This window comes from Oncorhynchus nerka, unplaced genomic scaffold, assembly GCF_034236695.1.
Source record: "Oncorhynchus nerka isolate Pitt River unplaced genomic scaffold, Oner_Uvic_2.0 unplaced_scaffold_872, whole genome shotgun sequence".
Classification (NCBI taxonomy): Eukaryota; Metazoa; Chordata; class Actinopteri; order Salmoniformes; family Salmonidae; genus Oncorhynchus; species Oncorhynchus nerka.
The window spans coordinates 221734-240422 of record NW_027040413.1 but is presented as its reverse complement, the minus strand read 5'-3'; the positions used below and the strand labels follow the sequence as shown (position 1 = coordinate 240422).

The 18689-nt window shown below is 47.2% G+C and overlaps 1 protein-coding gene across 1 annotated transcript; it reads right to left on the bottom strand.

Moving 5' to 3' along the window:
- Positions 1-7395: 7395 nt before the first annotated feature.
- On the bottom strand, positions 7396-15885 carry LOC135570959 (tetraspanin-8-like). Its single transcript, XM_065016781.1, has 9 exons — positions 15713-15885; positions 15312-15380; positions 14666-14782; positions 14236-14310; positions 12087-12182; positions 10644-10760; positions 9164-9217; positions 8776-8859; positions 7396-8419 (listed from the first exon to the last, which is right to left on the bottom strand). The coding sequence occupies exons 1-9, from the start codon at positions 15770-15772 to the stop codon at positions 8267-8269; spliced, it is 825 nt and encodes a 274-aa protein (XP_064872853.1). The 5' UTR covers positions 15773-15885; the 3' UTR covers positions 7396-8266.
- Between the last annotated feature and the right edge of the window lie 2804 nt (positions 15886-18689).

The following is an 18689-nucleotide window of genomic DNA, read 5'->3' as shown; positions in this document are numbered from 1 at the left end:
CTCCCTCCCTCACCTGTCGCTTCCCTCGGGTGTTTTAGTCGGGGTTCTCCTCTGCTCCCTCACCTGTCTCTTCCCTCTGGTGTTTTAGTCGTGGTTCTCCTCTGATCCCTCCCTCACCTGTCTCTTCCCTCGGGTGTTTTAGTCGGGGTTCTCCTCTGTTCCCTCACCTGTCTCTTCCCTCTGGTGTTTTAGTCGGGGTTCTCCTCTGTTCCCTCCCTCACCTGTCTCTTCCCTCAGGTGTTTTAGTCGGGGTTCTCCTCTGCTCCCTCACCTGTCTCCTCCCTCAGGTGTTTTAGTCGGGGTTCTCCTCTGCTCTGCTCCCTCACCTGTCTCTTCCCTCAGGTGTTTTAGTCGGGGTTCTCCTCTGCTCCCTCACCTGTCTCTTCCCTCGGGTGTTTTAGTCGGGGTTCTCCTCTGATCCCTCACCTGTCTCTTCCCTCATGTGTTTTAGTCGTGGTTCTCCTCTGATCCCTCCCTCACCTGTCTCTTCCCTCGGGTGTTTTAGTCGGGGTTCTCCTCTGTTCCCTCACCTGTCTCTTCCCTCTGGTGTTTTAGTCTGGGTTCTCCTCTGCTCCCTCACCTGTCTCTTCCCTCGGGTGTTTTAGTCGGGGTTCTCCTCTGTTCCCTCCCTCACCTGTCTCTTCCCTCGGGTGTTATAGTCGGGGTTCTCCTCTGTTCCCTCCCTCACCTGTCTCTTCCCTCGGGTGTTTTAGTCGGGGTTCTCCTCTGTTCCCTCCCTCACCTGTCTCTTCCCTCGGGTGTTTTAGTCGGGGTTCTCCTCTGTTCCCTCCCTCACCTGTCTCTTCCCTCAGGTGTTTTAGTCGGGGTTCTCCTCTGCTCCCTCACCTGTCTCCTCCCTCAGGTGTTTTAGTCTGGGTTCTCCTCTGCTCCCTCACCTGTCTCTTCCCTCGGGTGTTTTAGTCGGGGTTCTCCTCTGCTCTGCTCCCTCACCTGTCTCTTCCCTCAGGTGTTTTAGTCTGGGTTCTCCTCTGCTCCCTCACCTGTCTCTTCCTCGGGTGTTTTAGTCGGGTTCTCCTCTGTTCCCTCCTCACCTGTCTCTTCCTCGGGTGTTTTAGTCGGGGTTCTCCTCTGTTCCCTCCCTCACCTGTCTCTTCCCTCGGGTGTTTTAGTCGGGGTTCTCCTCTGTTCCCTCCCTCACCTGTCTCTTCCCTCAGGTGTTTTAGTCGGGGTTCTCCTATGTTCCCTCCCTCACCTGTCTCTTCCCTCAGGTGTTTTAGTCGGGGTTCTCCTCTGCTCCCTCACCTGTCTCCTCCCTCAGGTGTTTTAGTCGGGGTTCTCCTCTGCTCTGCTCCCTCACCTGTCTCTTCCCTCAGGTGTTTTAGTCGGGGTTCTCCTCTGCTCCCTCACCTGTCTCTTCCCTCGGGTGTTTTAGTCGGGGTTCTCCTCTGATCCCTCACCTGTCTCTTCCCTCATGTGTTTTAGTCGTGGTTCTCCTCTGTTCCCTCCCTCACCTGTCTCTTCCCTCGGGTGTTTTAGTCAGGGTTCTCCTCTGTTCCCTCCCTCACCTGTCTCTTCCCTCAGGTGTTTTAGTCGGGGTTCTCCTCTGCTCCCTCACCTGCCTCCTCCCTCAGGTGTTTTAGTCGGGGTTCTCCTCTGCTCTGCTCCCTCACCTGTCTCTTCCCTCAGGTGTTTTAGTCGGGGTTCTCCTCTGCTCCCTCACCTGTCTCTTCCCTCGGGTGTTTTAGTCGGGGTTCTCCTCTGATCCCTCACCTGTCTCTTCCCTCATGTGTTTTTGTCGGGGTTCTCCTCTGCTCCCTCCCTCACCTGTCTCTTCCCTCAGGTGTTTTAGTCAGGGTTCTCCTCTGTTCCCTCACCTGTCTCTTCCCTCGGGTGTTTTAGTCGGGGTTCTCCTCTGATCCCTCACCTGTCTCTTCCCTCGGGTGTTTTAGTCGGGGTTCTCCTCTGATCCCTCACCTGTCTCTTCCCTCGGGTGTTTTAGTCGGGGTTCTCCTCTGATCCCTCACCTGTCTCTTCCCTCGGGTGTTTTAGTCGGGGTTCTCCTCTGTTCCCTCACCTGTCTCTTCCCTCAGGTGTTTTAGTCGGGGTTCTCCTCTGTTCCCTCACCTGTCTCTTCCCTCATGTGTTTTAGTCGGGGTTCTCCTCTGCTCCCTCACCTGTCTCTTCCCTCATGTGTTTTAGTCGGGGTTCTCCTCTGCTCCCTCCCTCACCTGTCTCTTCCCTCAGGTGTTTTAGTCGGGGTTCTCCTCTGTTCCCTCACCTGTCTCTTCCCTCTGGTGTTTTAGTCTGGGTTCTCCTCTGCTCCCTCACCTGTCTCTTCCCTCGGGTGTTTTAGTCGGGGTTCTCCTCTGTTCCCTCCCTCACCTGTCTCTTCCCTCGGGTGTTATAGTCGGGGTTCTCCTCTGTTCCCTCCCTCACCTGTCTCTTCCCTCGGGTGTTTTAGTCGGGGTTCTCCTCTGTTCCCTCCCTCACCTGTCTCTTCCCTCGGGTGTTTTAGTCGGGGTTCTCCTCTGTTCCCTCCCTCACCTGTCTCTTCCCTCAGGTGTTTTAGTCGGGGTTCTCCTCTGCTCCCTCACCTGTCTCCTCCCTCAGGTGTTTTAGTCTGGGTTCTCCTCTGCTCCCTCACCTGTCTCTTCCCTCGGGTGTTATAGTCGGGGTTCTCCTCTGTTCCCTCCCTCACCTGTCTCTTCCCTCGGGTGTTTTAGTCGGGGTTCTCCTCTGTTCCCTCCCTCACCTGTCTCTTCCCTCGGGTGTTTTAGTCGGGGTTCTCCTCTGTTCCCTCCCTCACCTGTCTCTTCCCTCAGGTGTTTTAGTCGGGGTTCTCCTCTGCTCCCTCACCTGTCTCCTCCCTCAGGTGTTTTAGTCTGGGTTCTCCTCTGCTCCCTCACCTGTCTCTTCCCTCGGGTGTTTTAGTCGGGGTTCTCCTCTGCTCTGCTCCCTCACCTGTCTCTTCCCTCAGGTGTTTTAGTCTGGGTTCTCCTCTGCTCCCTCACCTGTCTCTTCCCTCGGGTGTTTTAGTCGGGGTTCTCCTCTGTTCCCTCCCTCACCTGTCTCTTCCCTCGGGTGTTTTAGTCGGGGTTCTCCTCTGTTCCCTCCCTCACCTGTCTCTTCCCTCGGGTGTTTTAGTCGGGGTTCTCCTCTGTTCCCTCCCTCACCTGTCTCTTCCCTCAGGTGTTTTAGTCGGGGTTCTCCTATGTTCCCTCCCTCACCTGTCTCTTCCCTCAGGTGTTTTAGTCGGGGTTCTCCTCTGCTCCCTCACCTGTCTCCTCCCTCAGGTGTTTTAGTCGGGGTTCTCCTCTGCTCTGCTCCCTCACCTGTCTCTTCCCTCAGGTGTTTTAGTCGGGGTTCTCCTCTGCTCCCTCACCTGTCTCTTCCCTCGGGTGTTTTAGTCGGGGTTCTCCTCTGATCCCTCACCTGTCTCTTCCCTCATGTGTTTTAGTCGTGGTTCTCCTCTGTTCCCTCCCTCACCTGTCTCTTCCCTCGGGTGTTTTAGTCAGGGTTCTCCTCTGTTCCCTCCCTCACCTGTCTCTTCCCTCAGGTGTTTTAGTCGGGTTCTCCTCTGCTCCCTCACCTGCCTCCTCCCTCAGGTGTTTTAGTCGGGGTTCTCCTCTGCTCTGCTCCCTCACCTGTCTCTTCCCTCAGGTGTTTTAGTCGGGGTTCTCCTCTGCTCCCTCACCTGTCTCTTCCCTCGGGTGTTTTAGTCGGGGTTCTCCTCTGATCCCTCACCTGTCTCTTCCCTCATGTGTTTTTGTCGGGGTTCTCCTCTGCTCCCTCCCTCACCTGTCTCTTCCCTCAGGTGTTTTAGTCAGGGTTCTCCTCTGTTCCCTCACCTGTCTCTTCCCTCGGGTGTTTTAGTCGGGGTTCTCCTCTGATCCCTCACCTGTCTCTTCCCTCGGGTGTTTTAGTCGGGGTTCTCCTCTGATCCCTCACCTGTCTCTTCCCTCGGGTGTTTTAGTCGGGGTTCTCCTCTGATCCCTCACCTGTCTCTTCCCTCGGGTGTTTTAGTCGGGGTTCTCCTCTGTTCCCTCACCTGTCTCTTCCCTCAGGTGTTTTAGTCGGGGTTCTCCTCTGTTCCCTCACCTGTCTCTTCCCTCATGTGTTTTAGTCGGGGTTCTCCTCTGCTCCCTCACCTGTCTCTTCCCTCATGTGTTTTAGTCGGGGTTCTCCTCTGCTCCCTCCCTCACCTGTCTCTTCCCTCAGGTGTTTTAGTCGGGGTTGTCCTCTGTTCCCTCACCTGTCTCTTCCCTCGGGTGTTTTAGTCGGGGTTCTCCTCTGATCCCTCACCTGTCTCTTCCCTCGGGTGTTTTAGTCGGGGTTCTCCTCTGATCCCTCACCTGTCTCTTCCCTCGGGTGTTTTAGTCTGGGTTCTCCTCTGCTCCCTCCCTCACCTGTCGCTTCCCTCGGGTGTTTTAGTCGGGGTTCTCCTCTGCTCCCTCACCTGTCTCTTCCCTCTGGTGTTTTAGTCGTGGTTCTCCTCTGATCCCTCCCTCACCTGTCTCTTCCCTCGGGTGTTTTAGTCGGGGTTCTCCTCTGTTCCCTCACCTGTCTCTTCCCTCAGGTGTTTTAGTCTGGGTTCTCCTCTGCTCCCTCCCTCACCTGTCTCTTCCCTCAGGTGTTTTAGTCGGGGTTCTCCTCTGTTCCCTCACCTGTCTCTTCCCTCATGTGTTTTAGTCGGGGTTCTCCTCTGCTCCCTCACCTGTCTCTTCCCTCATGTGTTTTAGTCGGGGTTCTCCTCTGCTCCCTCCCTCACCTTTCTCTTCCCTCAGGTGTTTTAGTCGGGGTTCTCCTCTGTTCCCTCACCTGTCTCTTCCCTCGGGTGTTTTAGTCGGGGTTCTCCTCTGTTCCCTCCCTCACCTGTCTCTTCCCTCGGGTGTTTTAGTCGGGGTTCTCCTCTGTTCCCTCCCTCACCTGTCTCTTCCCTCGGGTGTTTTAGTCGGGGTTCTCCTCTGCTCTGCTCCCTCACCTGTCGCTTCCCTCGGGTGTTTTAGTCGGGGTTCTCCTCTGCTCCCTCACCTGTCTCTTCCCTCTGGTGTTTTAGTCGGGGTTCTCCTCTGCTCTGCTCCCTCACCTGTCGCTTCCCTCGGGTGTTTTAGTCGGGGTTCTCCTCTGCTCCCTCACCTGTCTCTTCCCTCTGGTGTTTTAGTCGGGGTTCTCCTCTGATCCCTCACCTGTCTCTTCCCTCGGGTGTTTTAGTCTGGGTTCTCCTCTGCTCCCTCCCTCACCTGTCGCTTCCCTCGGGTGTTTTAGTCGGGGTTCTCCTCTGCTCCCTCACCTGTCTCTTCCCTCTGGTGTTTTAGTCGTGGTTCTCCTCTGATCCCTCCCTCACCTGTCTCTTCCCTCGGGTGTTTTAGTCGGGGTTCTCCTCTGTTCCCTCACCTGTCTCTTCCCTCTGGTGTTTTAGTCTGGGTTCTCCTCTGCTCCCTCACCTGTCTCTTCCCTCGGGTGTTTTAGTCGGGGTTCTCCTCTGTTCCCTCCCTCACCTGTCTCTTCCCTCGGGTGTTTTAGTCGGGGTTCTCCTCTGTTCCCTCCCTCACCTGTCTCCTCCCTCAGGTGTTTTAGTCGGGGTTCTCCTCTGCTCTGCTCCCTCACCTGTCTCTTCCCTCTGGTGTTTTAGTCGTGGTTCTCCTCTGATCCCTCCCTCACCTGTCTCTTCCCTCGGGTGTTTTAGTCGGGGTTCTCCTCTGTTCCCTCACCTGTCTCTTTCCTCGGGTGTTTTAGTCGGGGTTCTCCTCTGATCCCTCACCTGTCTCTTCCCTCATGTGTTTTAGTCGGGGTTCTCCTCTGCTCCCTCCCTCACCTGTCTCTTCCCTCAGGTGTTTTAGTCAGGGTTCTCCTCTGTTCCCTCACCTGTCTCTTCCCTCGGGTGTTTTAGTCGGGGTTCTCCTCTGATCCTCACCTGTCTCTTCCCTCGGGTGTTTTAGTCGGGGTTCTCCTCTGATCCCTCACCTGTCTCTTCCCTCGGGTGTTTTAGTCGGGGTTCTCCTCTGATCCCTCACCTGTCTCTTCCCTCGGGTGTTTTAGTCGGGGTTCTCCTCTGTTCCCTCACCTGTCTCTTCCCTCTGGTGTTTTAGTCTGGGTTCTCCTCTGCTCCCTCACCTGTCTCTTCCCTCAGGTGTTTTAGTCTGGGTTCTCCTCTGCTCCCTCCCTCACCTGTCTCTTCCCTCAGGTGTTTTAGTCGGGGTTCTCCTCTGTTCCCTCACCTGTCTCTTCCCTCATGTGTTTTAGTCCCTCTGCTCCCTCACCTGTCTCTTCCCTCATGTGTTTTAGTCGGGGTTCTCCTCTGCTCCCTCCCTCACCTGTCTCTTCCCTCAGGTGTTTTAGTCGGGGTTCTCCTCTGTTCCCTCACCTGTCTCTTCCCTCGGGTGTTTTAGTCGGGGTTCTCCTCTGATCCCTCACCTGTCTCTTCCCTCGGGTGTTTTAGTCTGTCTCTTCCTCACCTGTCTCTTCCCTCGGGTGTTTTAGTCTGGGTTCTCCTCTGCTCCCTCCCTCACCTGTCGCTTCCCTCGGGTGTTTTAGTCGGGGTTCTCCTCTGCTCCCTCACCTGTCTCTTCCCTCTGGTGTTTTAGTCGTGGTTCTCCTCTGATCCCTCCCTCACCTGTCTCTTCCCTCGGGTGTTTTAGTCGGGGTTCTCCTCTGTTCCCTCACCTGTCTCTTCCCTCTGGTGTTTTAGTCTGGGTTCTCCTCTGCTCCCTCACCTGTCTCTTCCCTCGGGTGTTTTAGTCGGGGTTCTCCTCTGTTCCCTCCCTCACCTGTCTCTTCCCTCGGGTGTTTTAGTCGGGGTTCTCCTCTGTTCCCTCCCTCACCTGTCTCTTCCCTCGGGTGTTTTAGTCGGGGTTATCCTCTGTTCCCTCCCTCACCTGTCTCTTCCCTCAGGTGTTTTAGTCGGGGTTCTCCTCTGTTCCCTCCCTCACCTGTCTCTTCCCTCAGGTGTTTTAGTCGGGGTTCTCCTCTGCTCCCTCACCTGTCTCCTCCCTCAGGTGTTTTAGTCGGGGTTCTCCTCTGCTCTGCTCCCTCACCTGTCTCTTCCCTCAGGTGTTTTAGTCGGGGTTCTCCTCTGTTCCCTCACCTGTCTCTTCCCTCTGGTGTTTTAGTCTGGGTTCTCCTCTGCTCCCTCACCTGTCTCTTCCCTCAGGTGTTTTAGTCTGGGTTCTCCTCTGCTCCCTCCCTCACCTCTCTCTTCCCTCTGGTGTTTTAGTCTGGGTTCTCTCCTCTCTCAGTAGCTCCAGGTTTGTAGACAATAACATCTAGAGTTTTTATTCAACTGAATTGGAACTTCATATGCAAAGCATCTAAAATAGAATGTTTTCTCAAAAGAGGAAATCATTTCAAAATTCTAATATATATATATATATATTCCTCAAAAGAGTTGTAAATAAGTTCCAAATTATAATATATTTGTACAAAAAGAGACACATGTAGAAGACAGATGCTTTATTTAGAAACATAGAGAGCAAGACAGTTGGCATGTTGTATATTTCATATAAGGATTTACAGTTCATAGCAAAACACTTAAACGTTCCATTTCATTGCAAAAAGCTACAGGACTTCTGTCAGCGGCAGATATTTATTTCCCTGTTTCTCTTTGTCAACCTTCCCTTTCGCTTCCCTTTTTATTATTGCAGTTTCAAGGCAAATGATTTGACATTCAAAGTCCTGTGGAAATGACATTCTGTCATTACTATCTCAGAGTTGTTCTCTCTTTGTGATATCTTCTTTTCAAAACGCCCTGCCGGCTCATTACTATCTCAGAGTTGTTCTCTCTTTGTGATATCTTCTTTTCAAAACGCCCTGCCGGTTCATTGCTATCTCAGAGTTGTTCTCTCTTTGTGATATCCTCTTTTCAAAACGCCCTGCCGGTTCATTGTGTCTCATTCTGCAAATAAAACGTAACGTTCCTCAACCATTTTACTCAGAACTCGCTGCATATGTATAAAACCACCGGTGGTGATTCTCTTTAAACGTAGAACTCAAATCAAAGCTAATTACACACAGAAGGAAGCAGCACCTTCCTTTTTGGTTTGACAGTCAGAAAGAGAGTTAAGGAGACCTCTCGTTGAAAAACACACAACAACAACCATAAGAAGATGTGGAAGGAAAACAGTGGGAGTCTGGACACCATAGAAATAGACCACTAGAAAGACAATCCCCATTCAACTATATTGATCATACCCCATGGTTGTGGGGCTTTAACCATTCTAGTAGTTATATTTCTATGCTGAGCCAGACTGAACAACAGCCTAAAACCATGTCATCTAACTAACCACATCCTGAACCTCAGTCTGCTTTTTCACTTCTCAGGCTCGTTGTAAAGCTCGGTGTACTTGGGTGGGTGTGAACTGAAGCCGGACTTGGATGAGCTGACACTGAACACCACAGGAACCGCTACGGTAGAGCTCCTCAGCTGAGCCAGCAGGACGGCAGACATCACCGCTCCCAGGAGCTGGAGAACAACACAACAACATGAACTAAAGACGACCACGCGGGTGACAGCAAGCCGGGGGACTAGTAGAGATATTCAACTGACAGTGTGATGTGTAAGGTCACAGCAAGCCGGGGGACTAGTAGAGATATTCAACTGACAGTGTGATGTGTAAGGTGACAGCAAGCCGGGGGACTAGTAGAGATATTCAACTGACAGTGTGATGTGTAAGGTGTGAAATGCCGGGGGACTAGTAGAGATATTCAACTGACAGTGTGATGTGTAAGGTGTGAAATGCCGGGGGACTAGTAGAGATATTCAACTGACAGTGTGATGTGTAAGGTGTGAAATGTGCGCGGTAAAGAATGCACGCTCACAGCCAGAGCAGCTAATCCGAAGGAAACGCCCAACACGATGTCCAGAGCTTTAGCCAGGTAGCCCTCGAGGATGGGGAAGCAGGTCTGTGGGACAGAGGTCCGTTAATACTCATTGGAACACAGATCACAACTCAGTCATGTGGTACTAGCGATGCCAAGGTCACGGGTTCAATTCCCGCAGGGATCACAAAAAACTCAAAATGTGCAGACTGAAAAAGAGGTTGGTGAATTTCATGTCTGTGTAATAACGTGACTCAGATCATGGGTCAACAGAAGAGCTTCATTCTCCACAGTGTGCTGCTCTCTGATCAGTGACAAAAGCAACCGGTTCTGTCTAGGAATGTAGACGGTTGATCTACAGATAGCAGAAAAGGGAAGCTGGTCCAACCTGTTTGTAGATCAGCTTCTGGTGTCCAGTCATCCTGTACTCTGAAAGGAACAACTGAAAAACAGAAGAAGAAAAACTGACAATGTATTTATGAATTAACAGACATAACCCTTAATGAATGTCTCTAACAGACATAACCCTTAATGAATGTCTAACAGACATAACCCTTAATGAATGTCTAACAGACATAACCCTTAATGAATGTCTCTAACAGACATAACCCTTAATGAATGTCTAACAGACATAACCCTTAATGAATGTCTCTAACAGACATAACCCTTAATGAATGTCTCTAACAGACATAACCCTTAATGAATGTCTCTAACAGACATAACCCTTAATGAATGTCTAACAGACATAACCCTTAATGAATGTCTAACAGACATAACCCTTAATGAATGTCTAACAGACATAACCCTTAATGAATGTCTAACAGACATAACCCTTAATGAATGTCTCTAACAGACATAACCCTTAATGAATGTCTAACAGACATAACCCTTAATGAATGTCTAACAGACATAACCCTTAATGAATGTCTAACAGACATAACCCTTAATGAATGTCTAACAGACATAACCCTTAATGAATGTCTAACAGACATAACCCTTAATGAATGTCTCTAACAGACATAACCCTTAATGAATGTCTAACAGACATAACCCTTAATGAATGTCTAACAGACATAACCCTTAATGAATGTCTAACAGACATAACCCTTAATGAATGTCTCTAACAGACATAACCCTTAATGAATGTCTAACAGACATAACCCTTAATGAATGTCTAACAGACATAACCCTTAATGAATGTCTAACAGACATAACCCTTAATGAATGTCTAACAGACATAACCCTTAATGAATGTCTCTAACAGACATAACCCTTAATGAATGTCTAACAGACATAACCCTTAATGAATGTCTCTAACAGACATAACCCTTAATGAATGTCTCTAACAGACATAACCCTTAATGAATGTCTCTAACAGACATAACCCTTAATGAATGTCTCTAACAGACATAACCCTTAATGAATGTCTCTAACAGACATAACCCTTAATGAATGTCTCTAACAGACATAACCCTTAATGAATGTCTAACAGACATAACCCTTAATGAATGTCTCTAACAGACATAACCCTTAATGAATGTCTCTAACAGACATAACCCTTAATGAATGTCTCTAACAGACATAACCCTTAATGAATGTCTCTAACAGACATAAACCTTAATGAATGTCTCTAACAGACATAACCCTTAATGAATGTCTAACAGACATAACCCTTAATGAATGTCTCTAACAGACATAACCCTTAATGAATGTCTCTAACATACATAATGTACTGAAGGGTTAAAAGATGTCTCATGGTAGACCAGGATGTAAACCTATGTGCATAAGAACTGAGAAGAAGGAGGAGGAGACTATTGACTATAAAGCTACATCATCAGTCCTGTCATGTAGAGTTGATCTGAACTCACCTGGTATGGAATGTTCAGGCATGTACCCTCCATCTGATCTTCCTCCCCCTGACAGAGACAGGAGTCAGGGACGTTGTTGCCCCAGTCTGTGTAACTGAACAGCCCACAGCACTTCAACTGTTAAAAAAAAAACACACACAGTCAGTCAGCGTATCGGACAAAAGGACATGTTGAGAACCACGAGGTCAACCTCAACACAAAGGACAGGTTGAGAACAGTAAACTAGTTGAACCACGAGGTCAACCTCAACACAAAGGACAGGTTGAGAACAGTAAACTAGTTGAACCACGAGGTCAACCTCAACACAAAGGACAGGTTGAGAACAGTAAACTAGTTGAACCACGAGGTCAACCTCAACACAAAGGACAGGTTGAGAACAGTAAACTAGTTGAACCACGAGGTCAACCTCAACACAAAGGACAGGTTGAGAACAGTAAACTAGTTGAACCACGAGGTCAACCTCAACACAAAGGACAGGTTGAGAACAGTAAACTAGTTGAACCACGAGGTCAACCTCAACACAAAGGACATGTTGAGAACAGTAAACTAGTTGAACCACGAGGTCAACCTCAACACAAAGGACAGGTTGAGAACAGTAAACTAGTTGAACCACGAGGTCAACCTCAACACAAAGGACAGGTTGAGAACAGTAAACTAGTTGAACCACGAGGTCAACCTCAACACAAAGGACATGTTGAGAACAGTAAACTAGTTGAACCACGAGGTCAACCTCAACACAAAGGACAGGTTGAGAACAGTAAACTAGTTGAACCACGAGGTCAACCTCAACACAAAGGACATGTTGAGAACAGTAAACTAGTTGAACCACGAGGTCAACCTCAACACAAAGGACAGGTTGAGAACAGTAAACTAGTTGAACCACGAGGTCAACCTCAACACAAAGGACATGTTGAGAACAGTAAACTAGTTGAACCACGAGGTCAACCTCAACACAAAGGACATGTTGAGAACAGTAAACTAGTTGAACCACGAGGTCAACCTCAACACAAAGGACATGTTGAGAACAGTAAACTAGTTGAACCACTAGGTCAACCTCTTCCTCATTACTGCTGGTTAGAGTCAACTAAACAAGGGCTGTTATGCCCAGCAGTGTCTGGACCTATTTGGAAGGAACACTTCATTTTGGGGGGTTTGGGAAGACAGTAGCCTCATTGGTCAAGGGTAGGGATCAAGTGAACACTACAGTGTGTTGTTACAGGAAGTTAACATTACCGAGGTACATGTTGTACACGAAACTAGTAACTTCTCAAAACTATAAAGTATATAAATGAATGATATTATTGTAAATCTTAGTGAAATATTTCCGGCTGATGATTCATGGAAAAGACCGAATAGATCCCAAGCAGGATCCTTTGATATAATGTTTGTTATGGACATGTCAAGTATATTGTGGTGAAATGATTGATGGAAATGTCTCTGTACATTCAGCTGAACCCTCTCAGTGAACTGTCTAACATCAGGGGAGGCTTCGTTCAGAGGCAGGCCCTCACGGAACTTCTCCTCCACAATCTGCTTCATCTGCAAAACAAACACAACAACCACTGGTGTCAACAATGGCCTTGACAGAATTCACACACACACACACACACACACACACACAAACACTGGTGTCAACAATGGCCTTGACAGAATTCACACACACACACACACACACACACAACCACTGGTGTCAACAATGGCCTTGACAGAATTCACACACACACACACACACACACAAAAACACTGGCTGTAGTCCTGTCTACCAGTATAACACATCAGTATTACAGTACCACTGGCTGTAGTCCTGTCTACTAGTATAACACATCAGTACCACTGGCTGTAGTCCTGTCTACTAGTATAACACATCAGTACCACTGGCTGTAGTCCTGTCTACCAGTATAACACATCAGTACCACTGGTCCTGTCTACCAGTATAACACATCAGTATTACTGGCTGTAGTCCTGTCTACCAGTATAACACATCAGTACCACTGGCTGTAGTCCTGTCTACCAGTATAACACATCAGTACCACTGGCTGTAGTCCTGTCTACCAGTATAACACATCAGTACCACTGGCTGTAGTCCTGTCTACCAGTATAACACATCAGTACCACTGGCTGTAGTCCTGTCTACCAGTATAACACATCAGTACCACTGGTCCTGTCTACCAGTATAACACATCAGTACCACTGGCTGTAGTCCTGTCTACCAGTATAACACATCAGTACCACTGGTCCTGTCTACCAGTATAACACATCAGTATTACTGGCTGTAGTCCTGTCTACCAGTATAACACATCAGTATTACTGGCTGTAGTCCTGTCTACCAGTATAACACATCAGTATTACTGGCTGTAGTCCTGTCTACCAGTAGAACACATCAGTATTACTGGCTGTAGTCCTGTCTACCAGTAGAACACATCAGTATTACAGGACAGACATTATTAACCAACAATACCTCAGGACGGTACATGGCTGTAGTCCTGTCTACCAGTAGAACACATCAGTATTACAGGACAGACATTATTAACCAACAATACCTCAGGACGGTACATGGCTGTAGTCCTGTCTACCAGTAGAACACATCAGTATTACAGGACAGACATTATTAACCAACAATACCTCAGGACGGTACATGGCTGTGGTCCTGTCTACCAGTAGAACACATCAGTATTACAGGACAGACATTATTAACCAACAATACCTCAGGACGGTACATGGCTGTAGTCCTGTCTACCAGTATAACACATCAGTATTACAGGACAGACATTATTAACCAACAATACCTCAGGACGGTACATGGCTGTGGTCCTGTCTACCAGTATAACACATCAGTATTACAGGACAGACATTATTAACCAACAATACCTCAGGACGGTACATGGCTGTAGTCCTGTCTACCAGTAGAACACATCAGTATTACTGGCTGTAGTCCTGTCTACCAGTAGAACACATCAGTATTACAGGACAGACATTATTAACCAACAATACCTCAGGACGGTACATGGCTGTAGTCCTGTCTACCAGTATAACACATCAGTATTACAGGACAGACATTATTAACCAACAATACCTCAGGACGGTACATGGCTGTGGTCCTGTCTACCAGTAGAACACATCAGTATTACAGGACAGACATTATTAACCAACAATACCTCAGGACGGTACATGGCTGTGGTCCTGTCTACCAGTAGAACACATCAGTATTACAGGACAGACATTATTAACCAACAATACCTCAGGACGGTACATGGCTGTGGTCCTGTCTACCAGTAGAACACATCAGTATTACAGGACAGACATTATTAACCAACAATACCTCAGGACGGTACATGGCTGTGGTCCTGTCTACCAGTAGAACACATCAGTATTACAGGACAGACATTATTAACCAACAATACCTCAGGACGGTACATGGCTGTGGTCCTGTCTACCAGTCCTGTCTACTCAGGGCCCGGTACAGTAGTAACACATCAGTATTACAGGACAGACATTATTAACCAACAATACCTCAGGACGGTACATGGCTGTGGTCCTGTCTACCAGTAGAACACATCAGTATTACAGGACAGACATTATTAACCAACAATACCTCAGGACGGTACATGGCTGTGGGCACCGCCAGACGCAGGAGGCCGAAGCAGCAAATAAAACAGGCCACCAGAAACTAGAGAGAGAAAGTGAAAGAGAGAGAGACTTAAACTATTTTCTGTCCAATAAAATTACTGTGTGACTCTGTGAATCATTGAACAAAACAGGTTACGAAACGGTGTCTTTCCTAACCCAATGTCGTAATACGATATAAAACAGGATATCAGGGTGGTTTCCCAGACACAGACTGAGCCTAGTTCTGGACTAAAAAGCAAGCTCAAGTAGGTATCTTCATTGAAAACCAGTTTTTAGTCCAGGACTGGGGTTAATCTGTGTCTGGGAAACCGTGACATATTGTATATTGTTCTGTCTCTATGGTCGTAGACGTCTGTTTGAATGTGAACGCAGCTCGTCGCAGTAGACCCTCTCACCACGATCAGGGGAATTCTCTTCTCTCTGTGTGCTCCATGCGCCCCGAGCAGAGACATGGCCATGGTGATGCCTCCTACCAGATACATCACCAGAAACCCATTGGTCTGGTTCTCAAACTGAAAAACAATACAACATCCATCGTGTGTCTCAGCGTACCATTATGACATCATATTAGCAATGCCTACGTTCCTAATAGGGAAAAATCACATCTTTTATTATTGCACGGTAGACCTAGAATTCTTATATAGGACAGTACTTTAGGAACATTGACTTTGTACACGAGAGTTCACTTTGTGTATATATAGCTAACCAATAAGGAAGTATAGTTATAGTCTACTACATAAACTGTTGACACATGAACCTGTTTTTCAGATGCTGAAGCGTTTAATGCTTATAAGTAACCGTTTCCACTTTTGTTTTTTCAAAATAGAGAAATTATATAATCAAAATTAATTATCTTTGGTAAGAATTCATTTAATATCCATATATATATATATATATATATATTCGTAAAATTCAGTTTGAATGTAATTTGAACTTTGAGCCCATTTAGCTCTTGTCTAGGGTGTTACGTGTGCGGCTTTAAACTTCTTCAAAGCTCAAACCGCATGTAACGCCACGGACCAGAGCTAGATCCCATTTTACCTCTGAAGTGCTGTCATTGTAGGCGAATTGACCCAGAAGTCCCAGGCCGATAATCACACCTCCAACGACCTGAAGAAAAACACCCCATTCACTATCATAACATACGGCAATAAAACACGTCTTTAAAGACATATTTAACGGATGTGAAGTTGGATTATACAACTTTATACAACATGGAGAGACACGTAGGAAAGTGGATGGAAACCATATCATTTCACACAGACAGGCTACAAACATTTTGAAACTAACTTTTATGGGCAGAAGTGTTTGGTGAAGAAGATACACGAACTTGTTGTTTTGCTGAGCAGTTGATTACAATCGAAAGTAACCTTAAAAGTATCGCCTACTGAGTTAATCACATGTTCCTACTTGTATTTACAAATAAAGAGTTGCTAACTTACCGCAAACAGCAGGTTGAAGAAGACAAAAAGCCGTTGGAAACAGCGATTAAGTTTAGCCATTGTCGTGTTTATCAGGTACACACTTCAGCTCTCAGAAAACGAACTCTACCTGTCCGTGCTGTTCGTGAGTGTGTCCGTTTTCCGGGTAGCTGATGTGGTCGGCAGTACTGAGTTAGTTCCTGTAAATTACACTGTAACCAACGATGTATATAAACCCTGGATTGCTATTTGGTATTTATTGCCATTATAAGCCTTTGAAGCCAACGGTCGGCCATATTGGAACTCCCCGGTACGGCCCAGTCCTCCACAAGAATGAATGGAGATCTACATTATTTATAAATAAAGGACTAAATTAAATGTATTTAATACTTTTTGTTGTTGTAGTTGGGACAGTATCATTAGCCATCAAAAAAATATATACTTTAAGGGAAATGTTTTTGTTTTTTCTCCATTTTTTGTTTGTATGATTAGCTCACATGATTTAATTTGAACGTATGCATTAAGGTGTCTGTAATGGAATAAATGCTTTTCTAAAGAATCCAAAATACAATTACAACTGTGGGGGAATGTCAAGATGGAGGTTCAATGGCTTCAACATACACCCCCTTAAAATCATCTAGTGTATATATATAAGTCACATACCGTAAACTTTTTTTCTGTATATAAAAAAAAAAAAAAAAAGTACATTTCAAATTACAACACAATAACAACAAAAACATAGGACATCACTACACGTAAACACAGACAGAAGGAGTAACCCAGACATGTCACAGGGCCTATAAAGCTGAAGCCACCGTTTAGATTTCTAACGTTTTCTCACCACCAAATGGTAGTTCAGTCGTGGGTTTATGAGTGGGAGAGGATGGAACTACGTGAAACTGGGCAGACGTTCTGCGAATTTTCTCATCGATGAAACATTTGACCTCAATATATTTTTCTGTTCCCTAAACTACAATATGTTACAAACACAGTGAAGTAAGTTTTAAAGACTTGACGCTTCTCCAAATATTTAAATGGAATTGTTTAGAAAGAGTGCAAGGTCGAATTGAATTTGTGCGCACAAGCGCACTTCACAGAGTAGGCGTTCCCTAATGGAAATATGCAAATACACGCTACAACGCGCCAATAGGATCTCGCTAGCTCTTGCTTGGCTTTAACCACCTTGCTTGTTCTGCCCACTCTTCTTTATTTGTTCCCACTGTAAACGGCACAGATGAACTATCTTGGGTTAGTTATATTTCGCTGTATCTAGGCCTGTCCTGCATCATCTAAAGTATTTTTCCAGTGTTTACAAACTTGCCTACCGACATTTCACTGCATGGATATAGCAGAACGAATATGAAAATATATGAGTTTTTTTACAGAGATACATTACACCAACTCTAGACTCAAATCAAATTTGAAAGTTTATTATTTGGGGTGTAGCAAAATGCTGGAAAGATATCACAGGCTGGTGAGAGAGAAAGAAAGACAGACAGTGAGTAGAGAGAGAGAGAGAGGAGAGAGCAAATGAGCAAGCGATAGAAGACAAGAGAAATGAAGATTTGGTTTATTGATCCAAGGCTGAGCTAGAATAGGGTCTTAGTCCCCTGGGACCCAGGTTATTAACTAGTCCGTAATGAGGAGAGACTGGGTCAGAATAGGGTCTTAGTCTCCTGGGACCCAGGTTATTAACTAGTCCGTAATGAGGAGAGACTGGGTCAGAATAGGGTCTTAGTCTCCTGGGACCCAGGTTATTAACTGTAGTCCAGAATGAGGAGAGACTGGGTCAGAATAGGGTCTTAGTCTCCTGGGACCCAGGTTATTAACTGTAGTCCAGAATGAGGAGAGACTGGGTCAGAATAGGGTCTTAGTCTCCTGGGATCCAGGTAATTAACTAGTCCGTAATGAGGAGAGACTGGGTCAGAATAGGGTCTTAGTCTCCTGGGACCCAGGTTATTAACTAGTCCGTAATGAGGAGAGACTGGGTCAGAATAGAGCCTTAGTCTCCTGGGACCCAGGTTATTAACTGACTGTCTGTAGTCCAGAATGAGGAGAGATTGGGTCAGAATAGAGCCTTAGTCTCCTGGGACCCAGGTAATTAGCTGACTGTCTGTAGTCCAGAATGAGGAGAGATTGGGTCAGAATAGAGCCTTAGTCTCCTGGGACCCAGGTAATTAACTGACTGTCTGTAGTCCAGAATGAGGAGAGATTGGGTCAGAATAGAGCCTTAGTCTCCTCAGACCCAGGTAATTAACTGACTGTCTGTAGTCTAGAATGAGGAGAGATTGGGTCAGAATAGAGCCTTATTCTCCTGGGACCCAGGTTATTAACTGACTGTCTGTAGTCCAGAATGAGGAGAGATTGGGTCAGAATAGAGCCTTAGTCTCCTGGGACCCAGGTAATTAACTGACTGTCTGTAGTCCAGAATGAGGAGAGATTGGGTCAGAATAGGGTCTCTCTCTCTCTCTCTCTCCCTCTCTCTCTCTCTCTCTCTCTCTCTCTCTCTCTCTCTTTCTCTCTTTCTCTCTCTCTTTCTCTCTCTCTCTCTCTCTCTCTCTCTCTCCCTTTGTCTCTGTCAGGATTTGGCCAGGGTTGTTCCGGTTTTGGTCAATAGATGTCCCCATTGTGCTTTTTGACCCTTTTGTTTTCCTTTGTTCCCAGTTATTATTTGCACCTGTGCCTCGTTTCCCTCGATTGTATTTAAACCCTTAGTTTTCCTCAGTTCTTTGCTCTGTGTTTGTATGTTAGCACCCAGCCCCAGCCCCAGCCCCAGCCCCAGCCCCAGCCCCAGCCCCAGCCCCAGCCCCAGCCCCAGCCCCAGCCCCAGCCCCAGCCCCAGCCCCAGCCCCAGCCCCAGCCCCAGCCCCAGCCCCAGCCCCAGCCCCAGCCCCAGCCCCAGCCATGCTGTGAACGCTTGTTTCTCTAGTTGGATTTTCTTGAGGTACTCTGGTTTTGTTCTTGTTTATTTCTGATTATTCTTTTGAGGTTTGTTTTT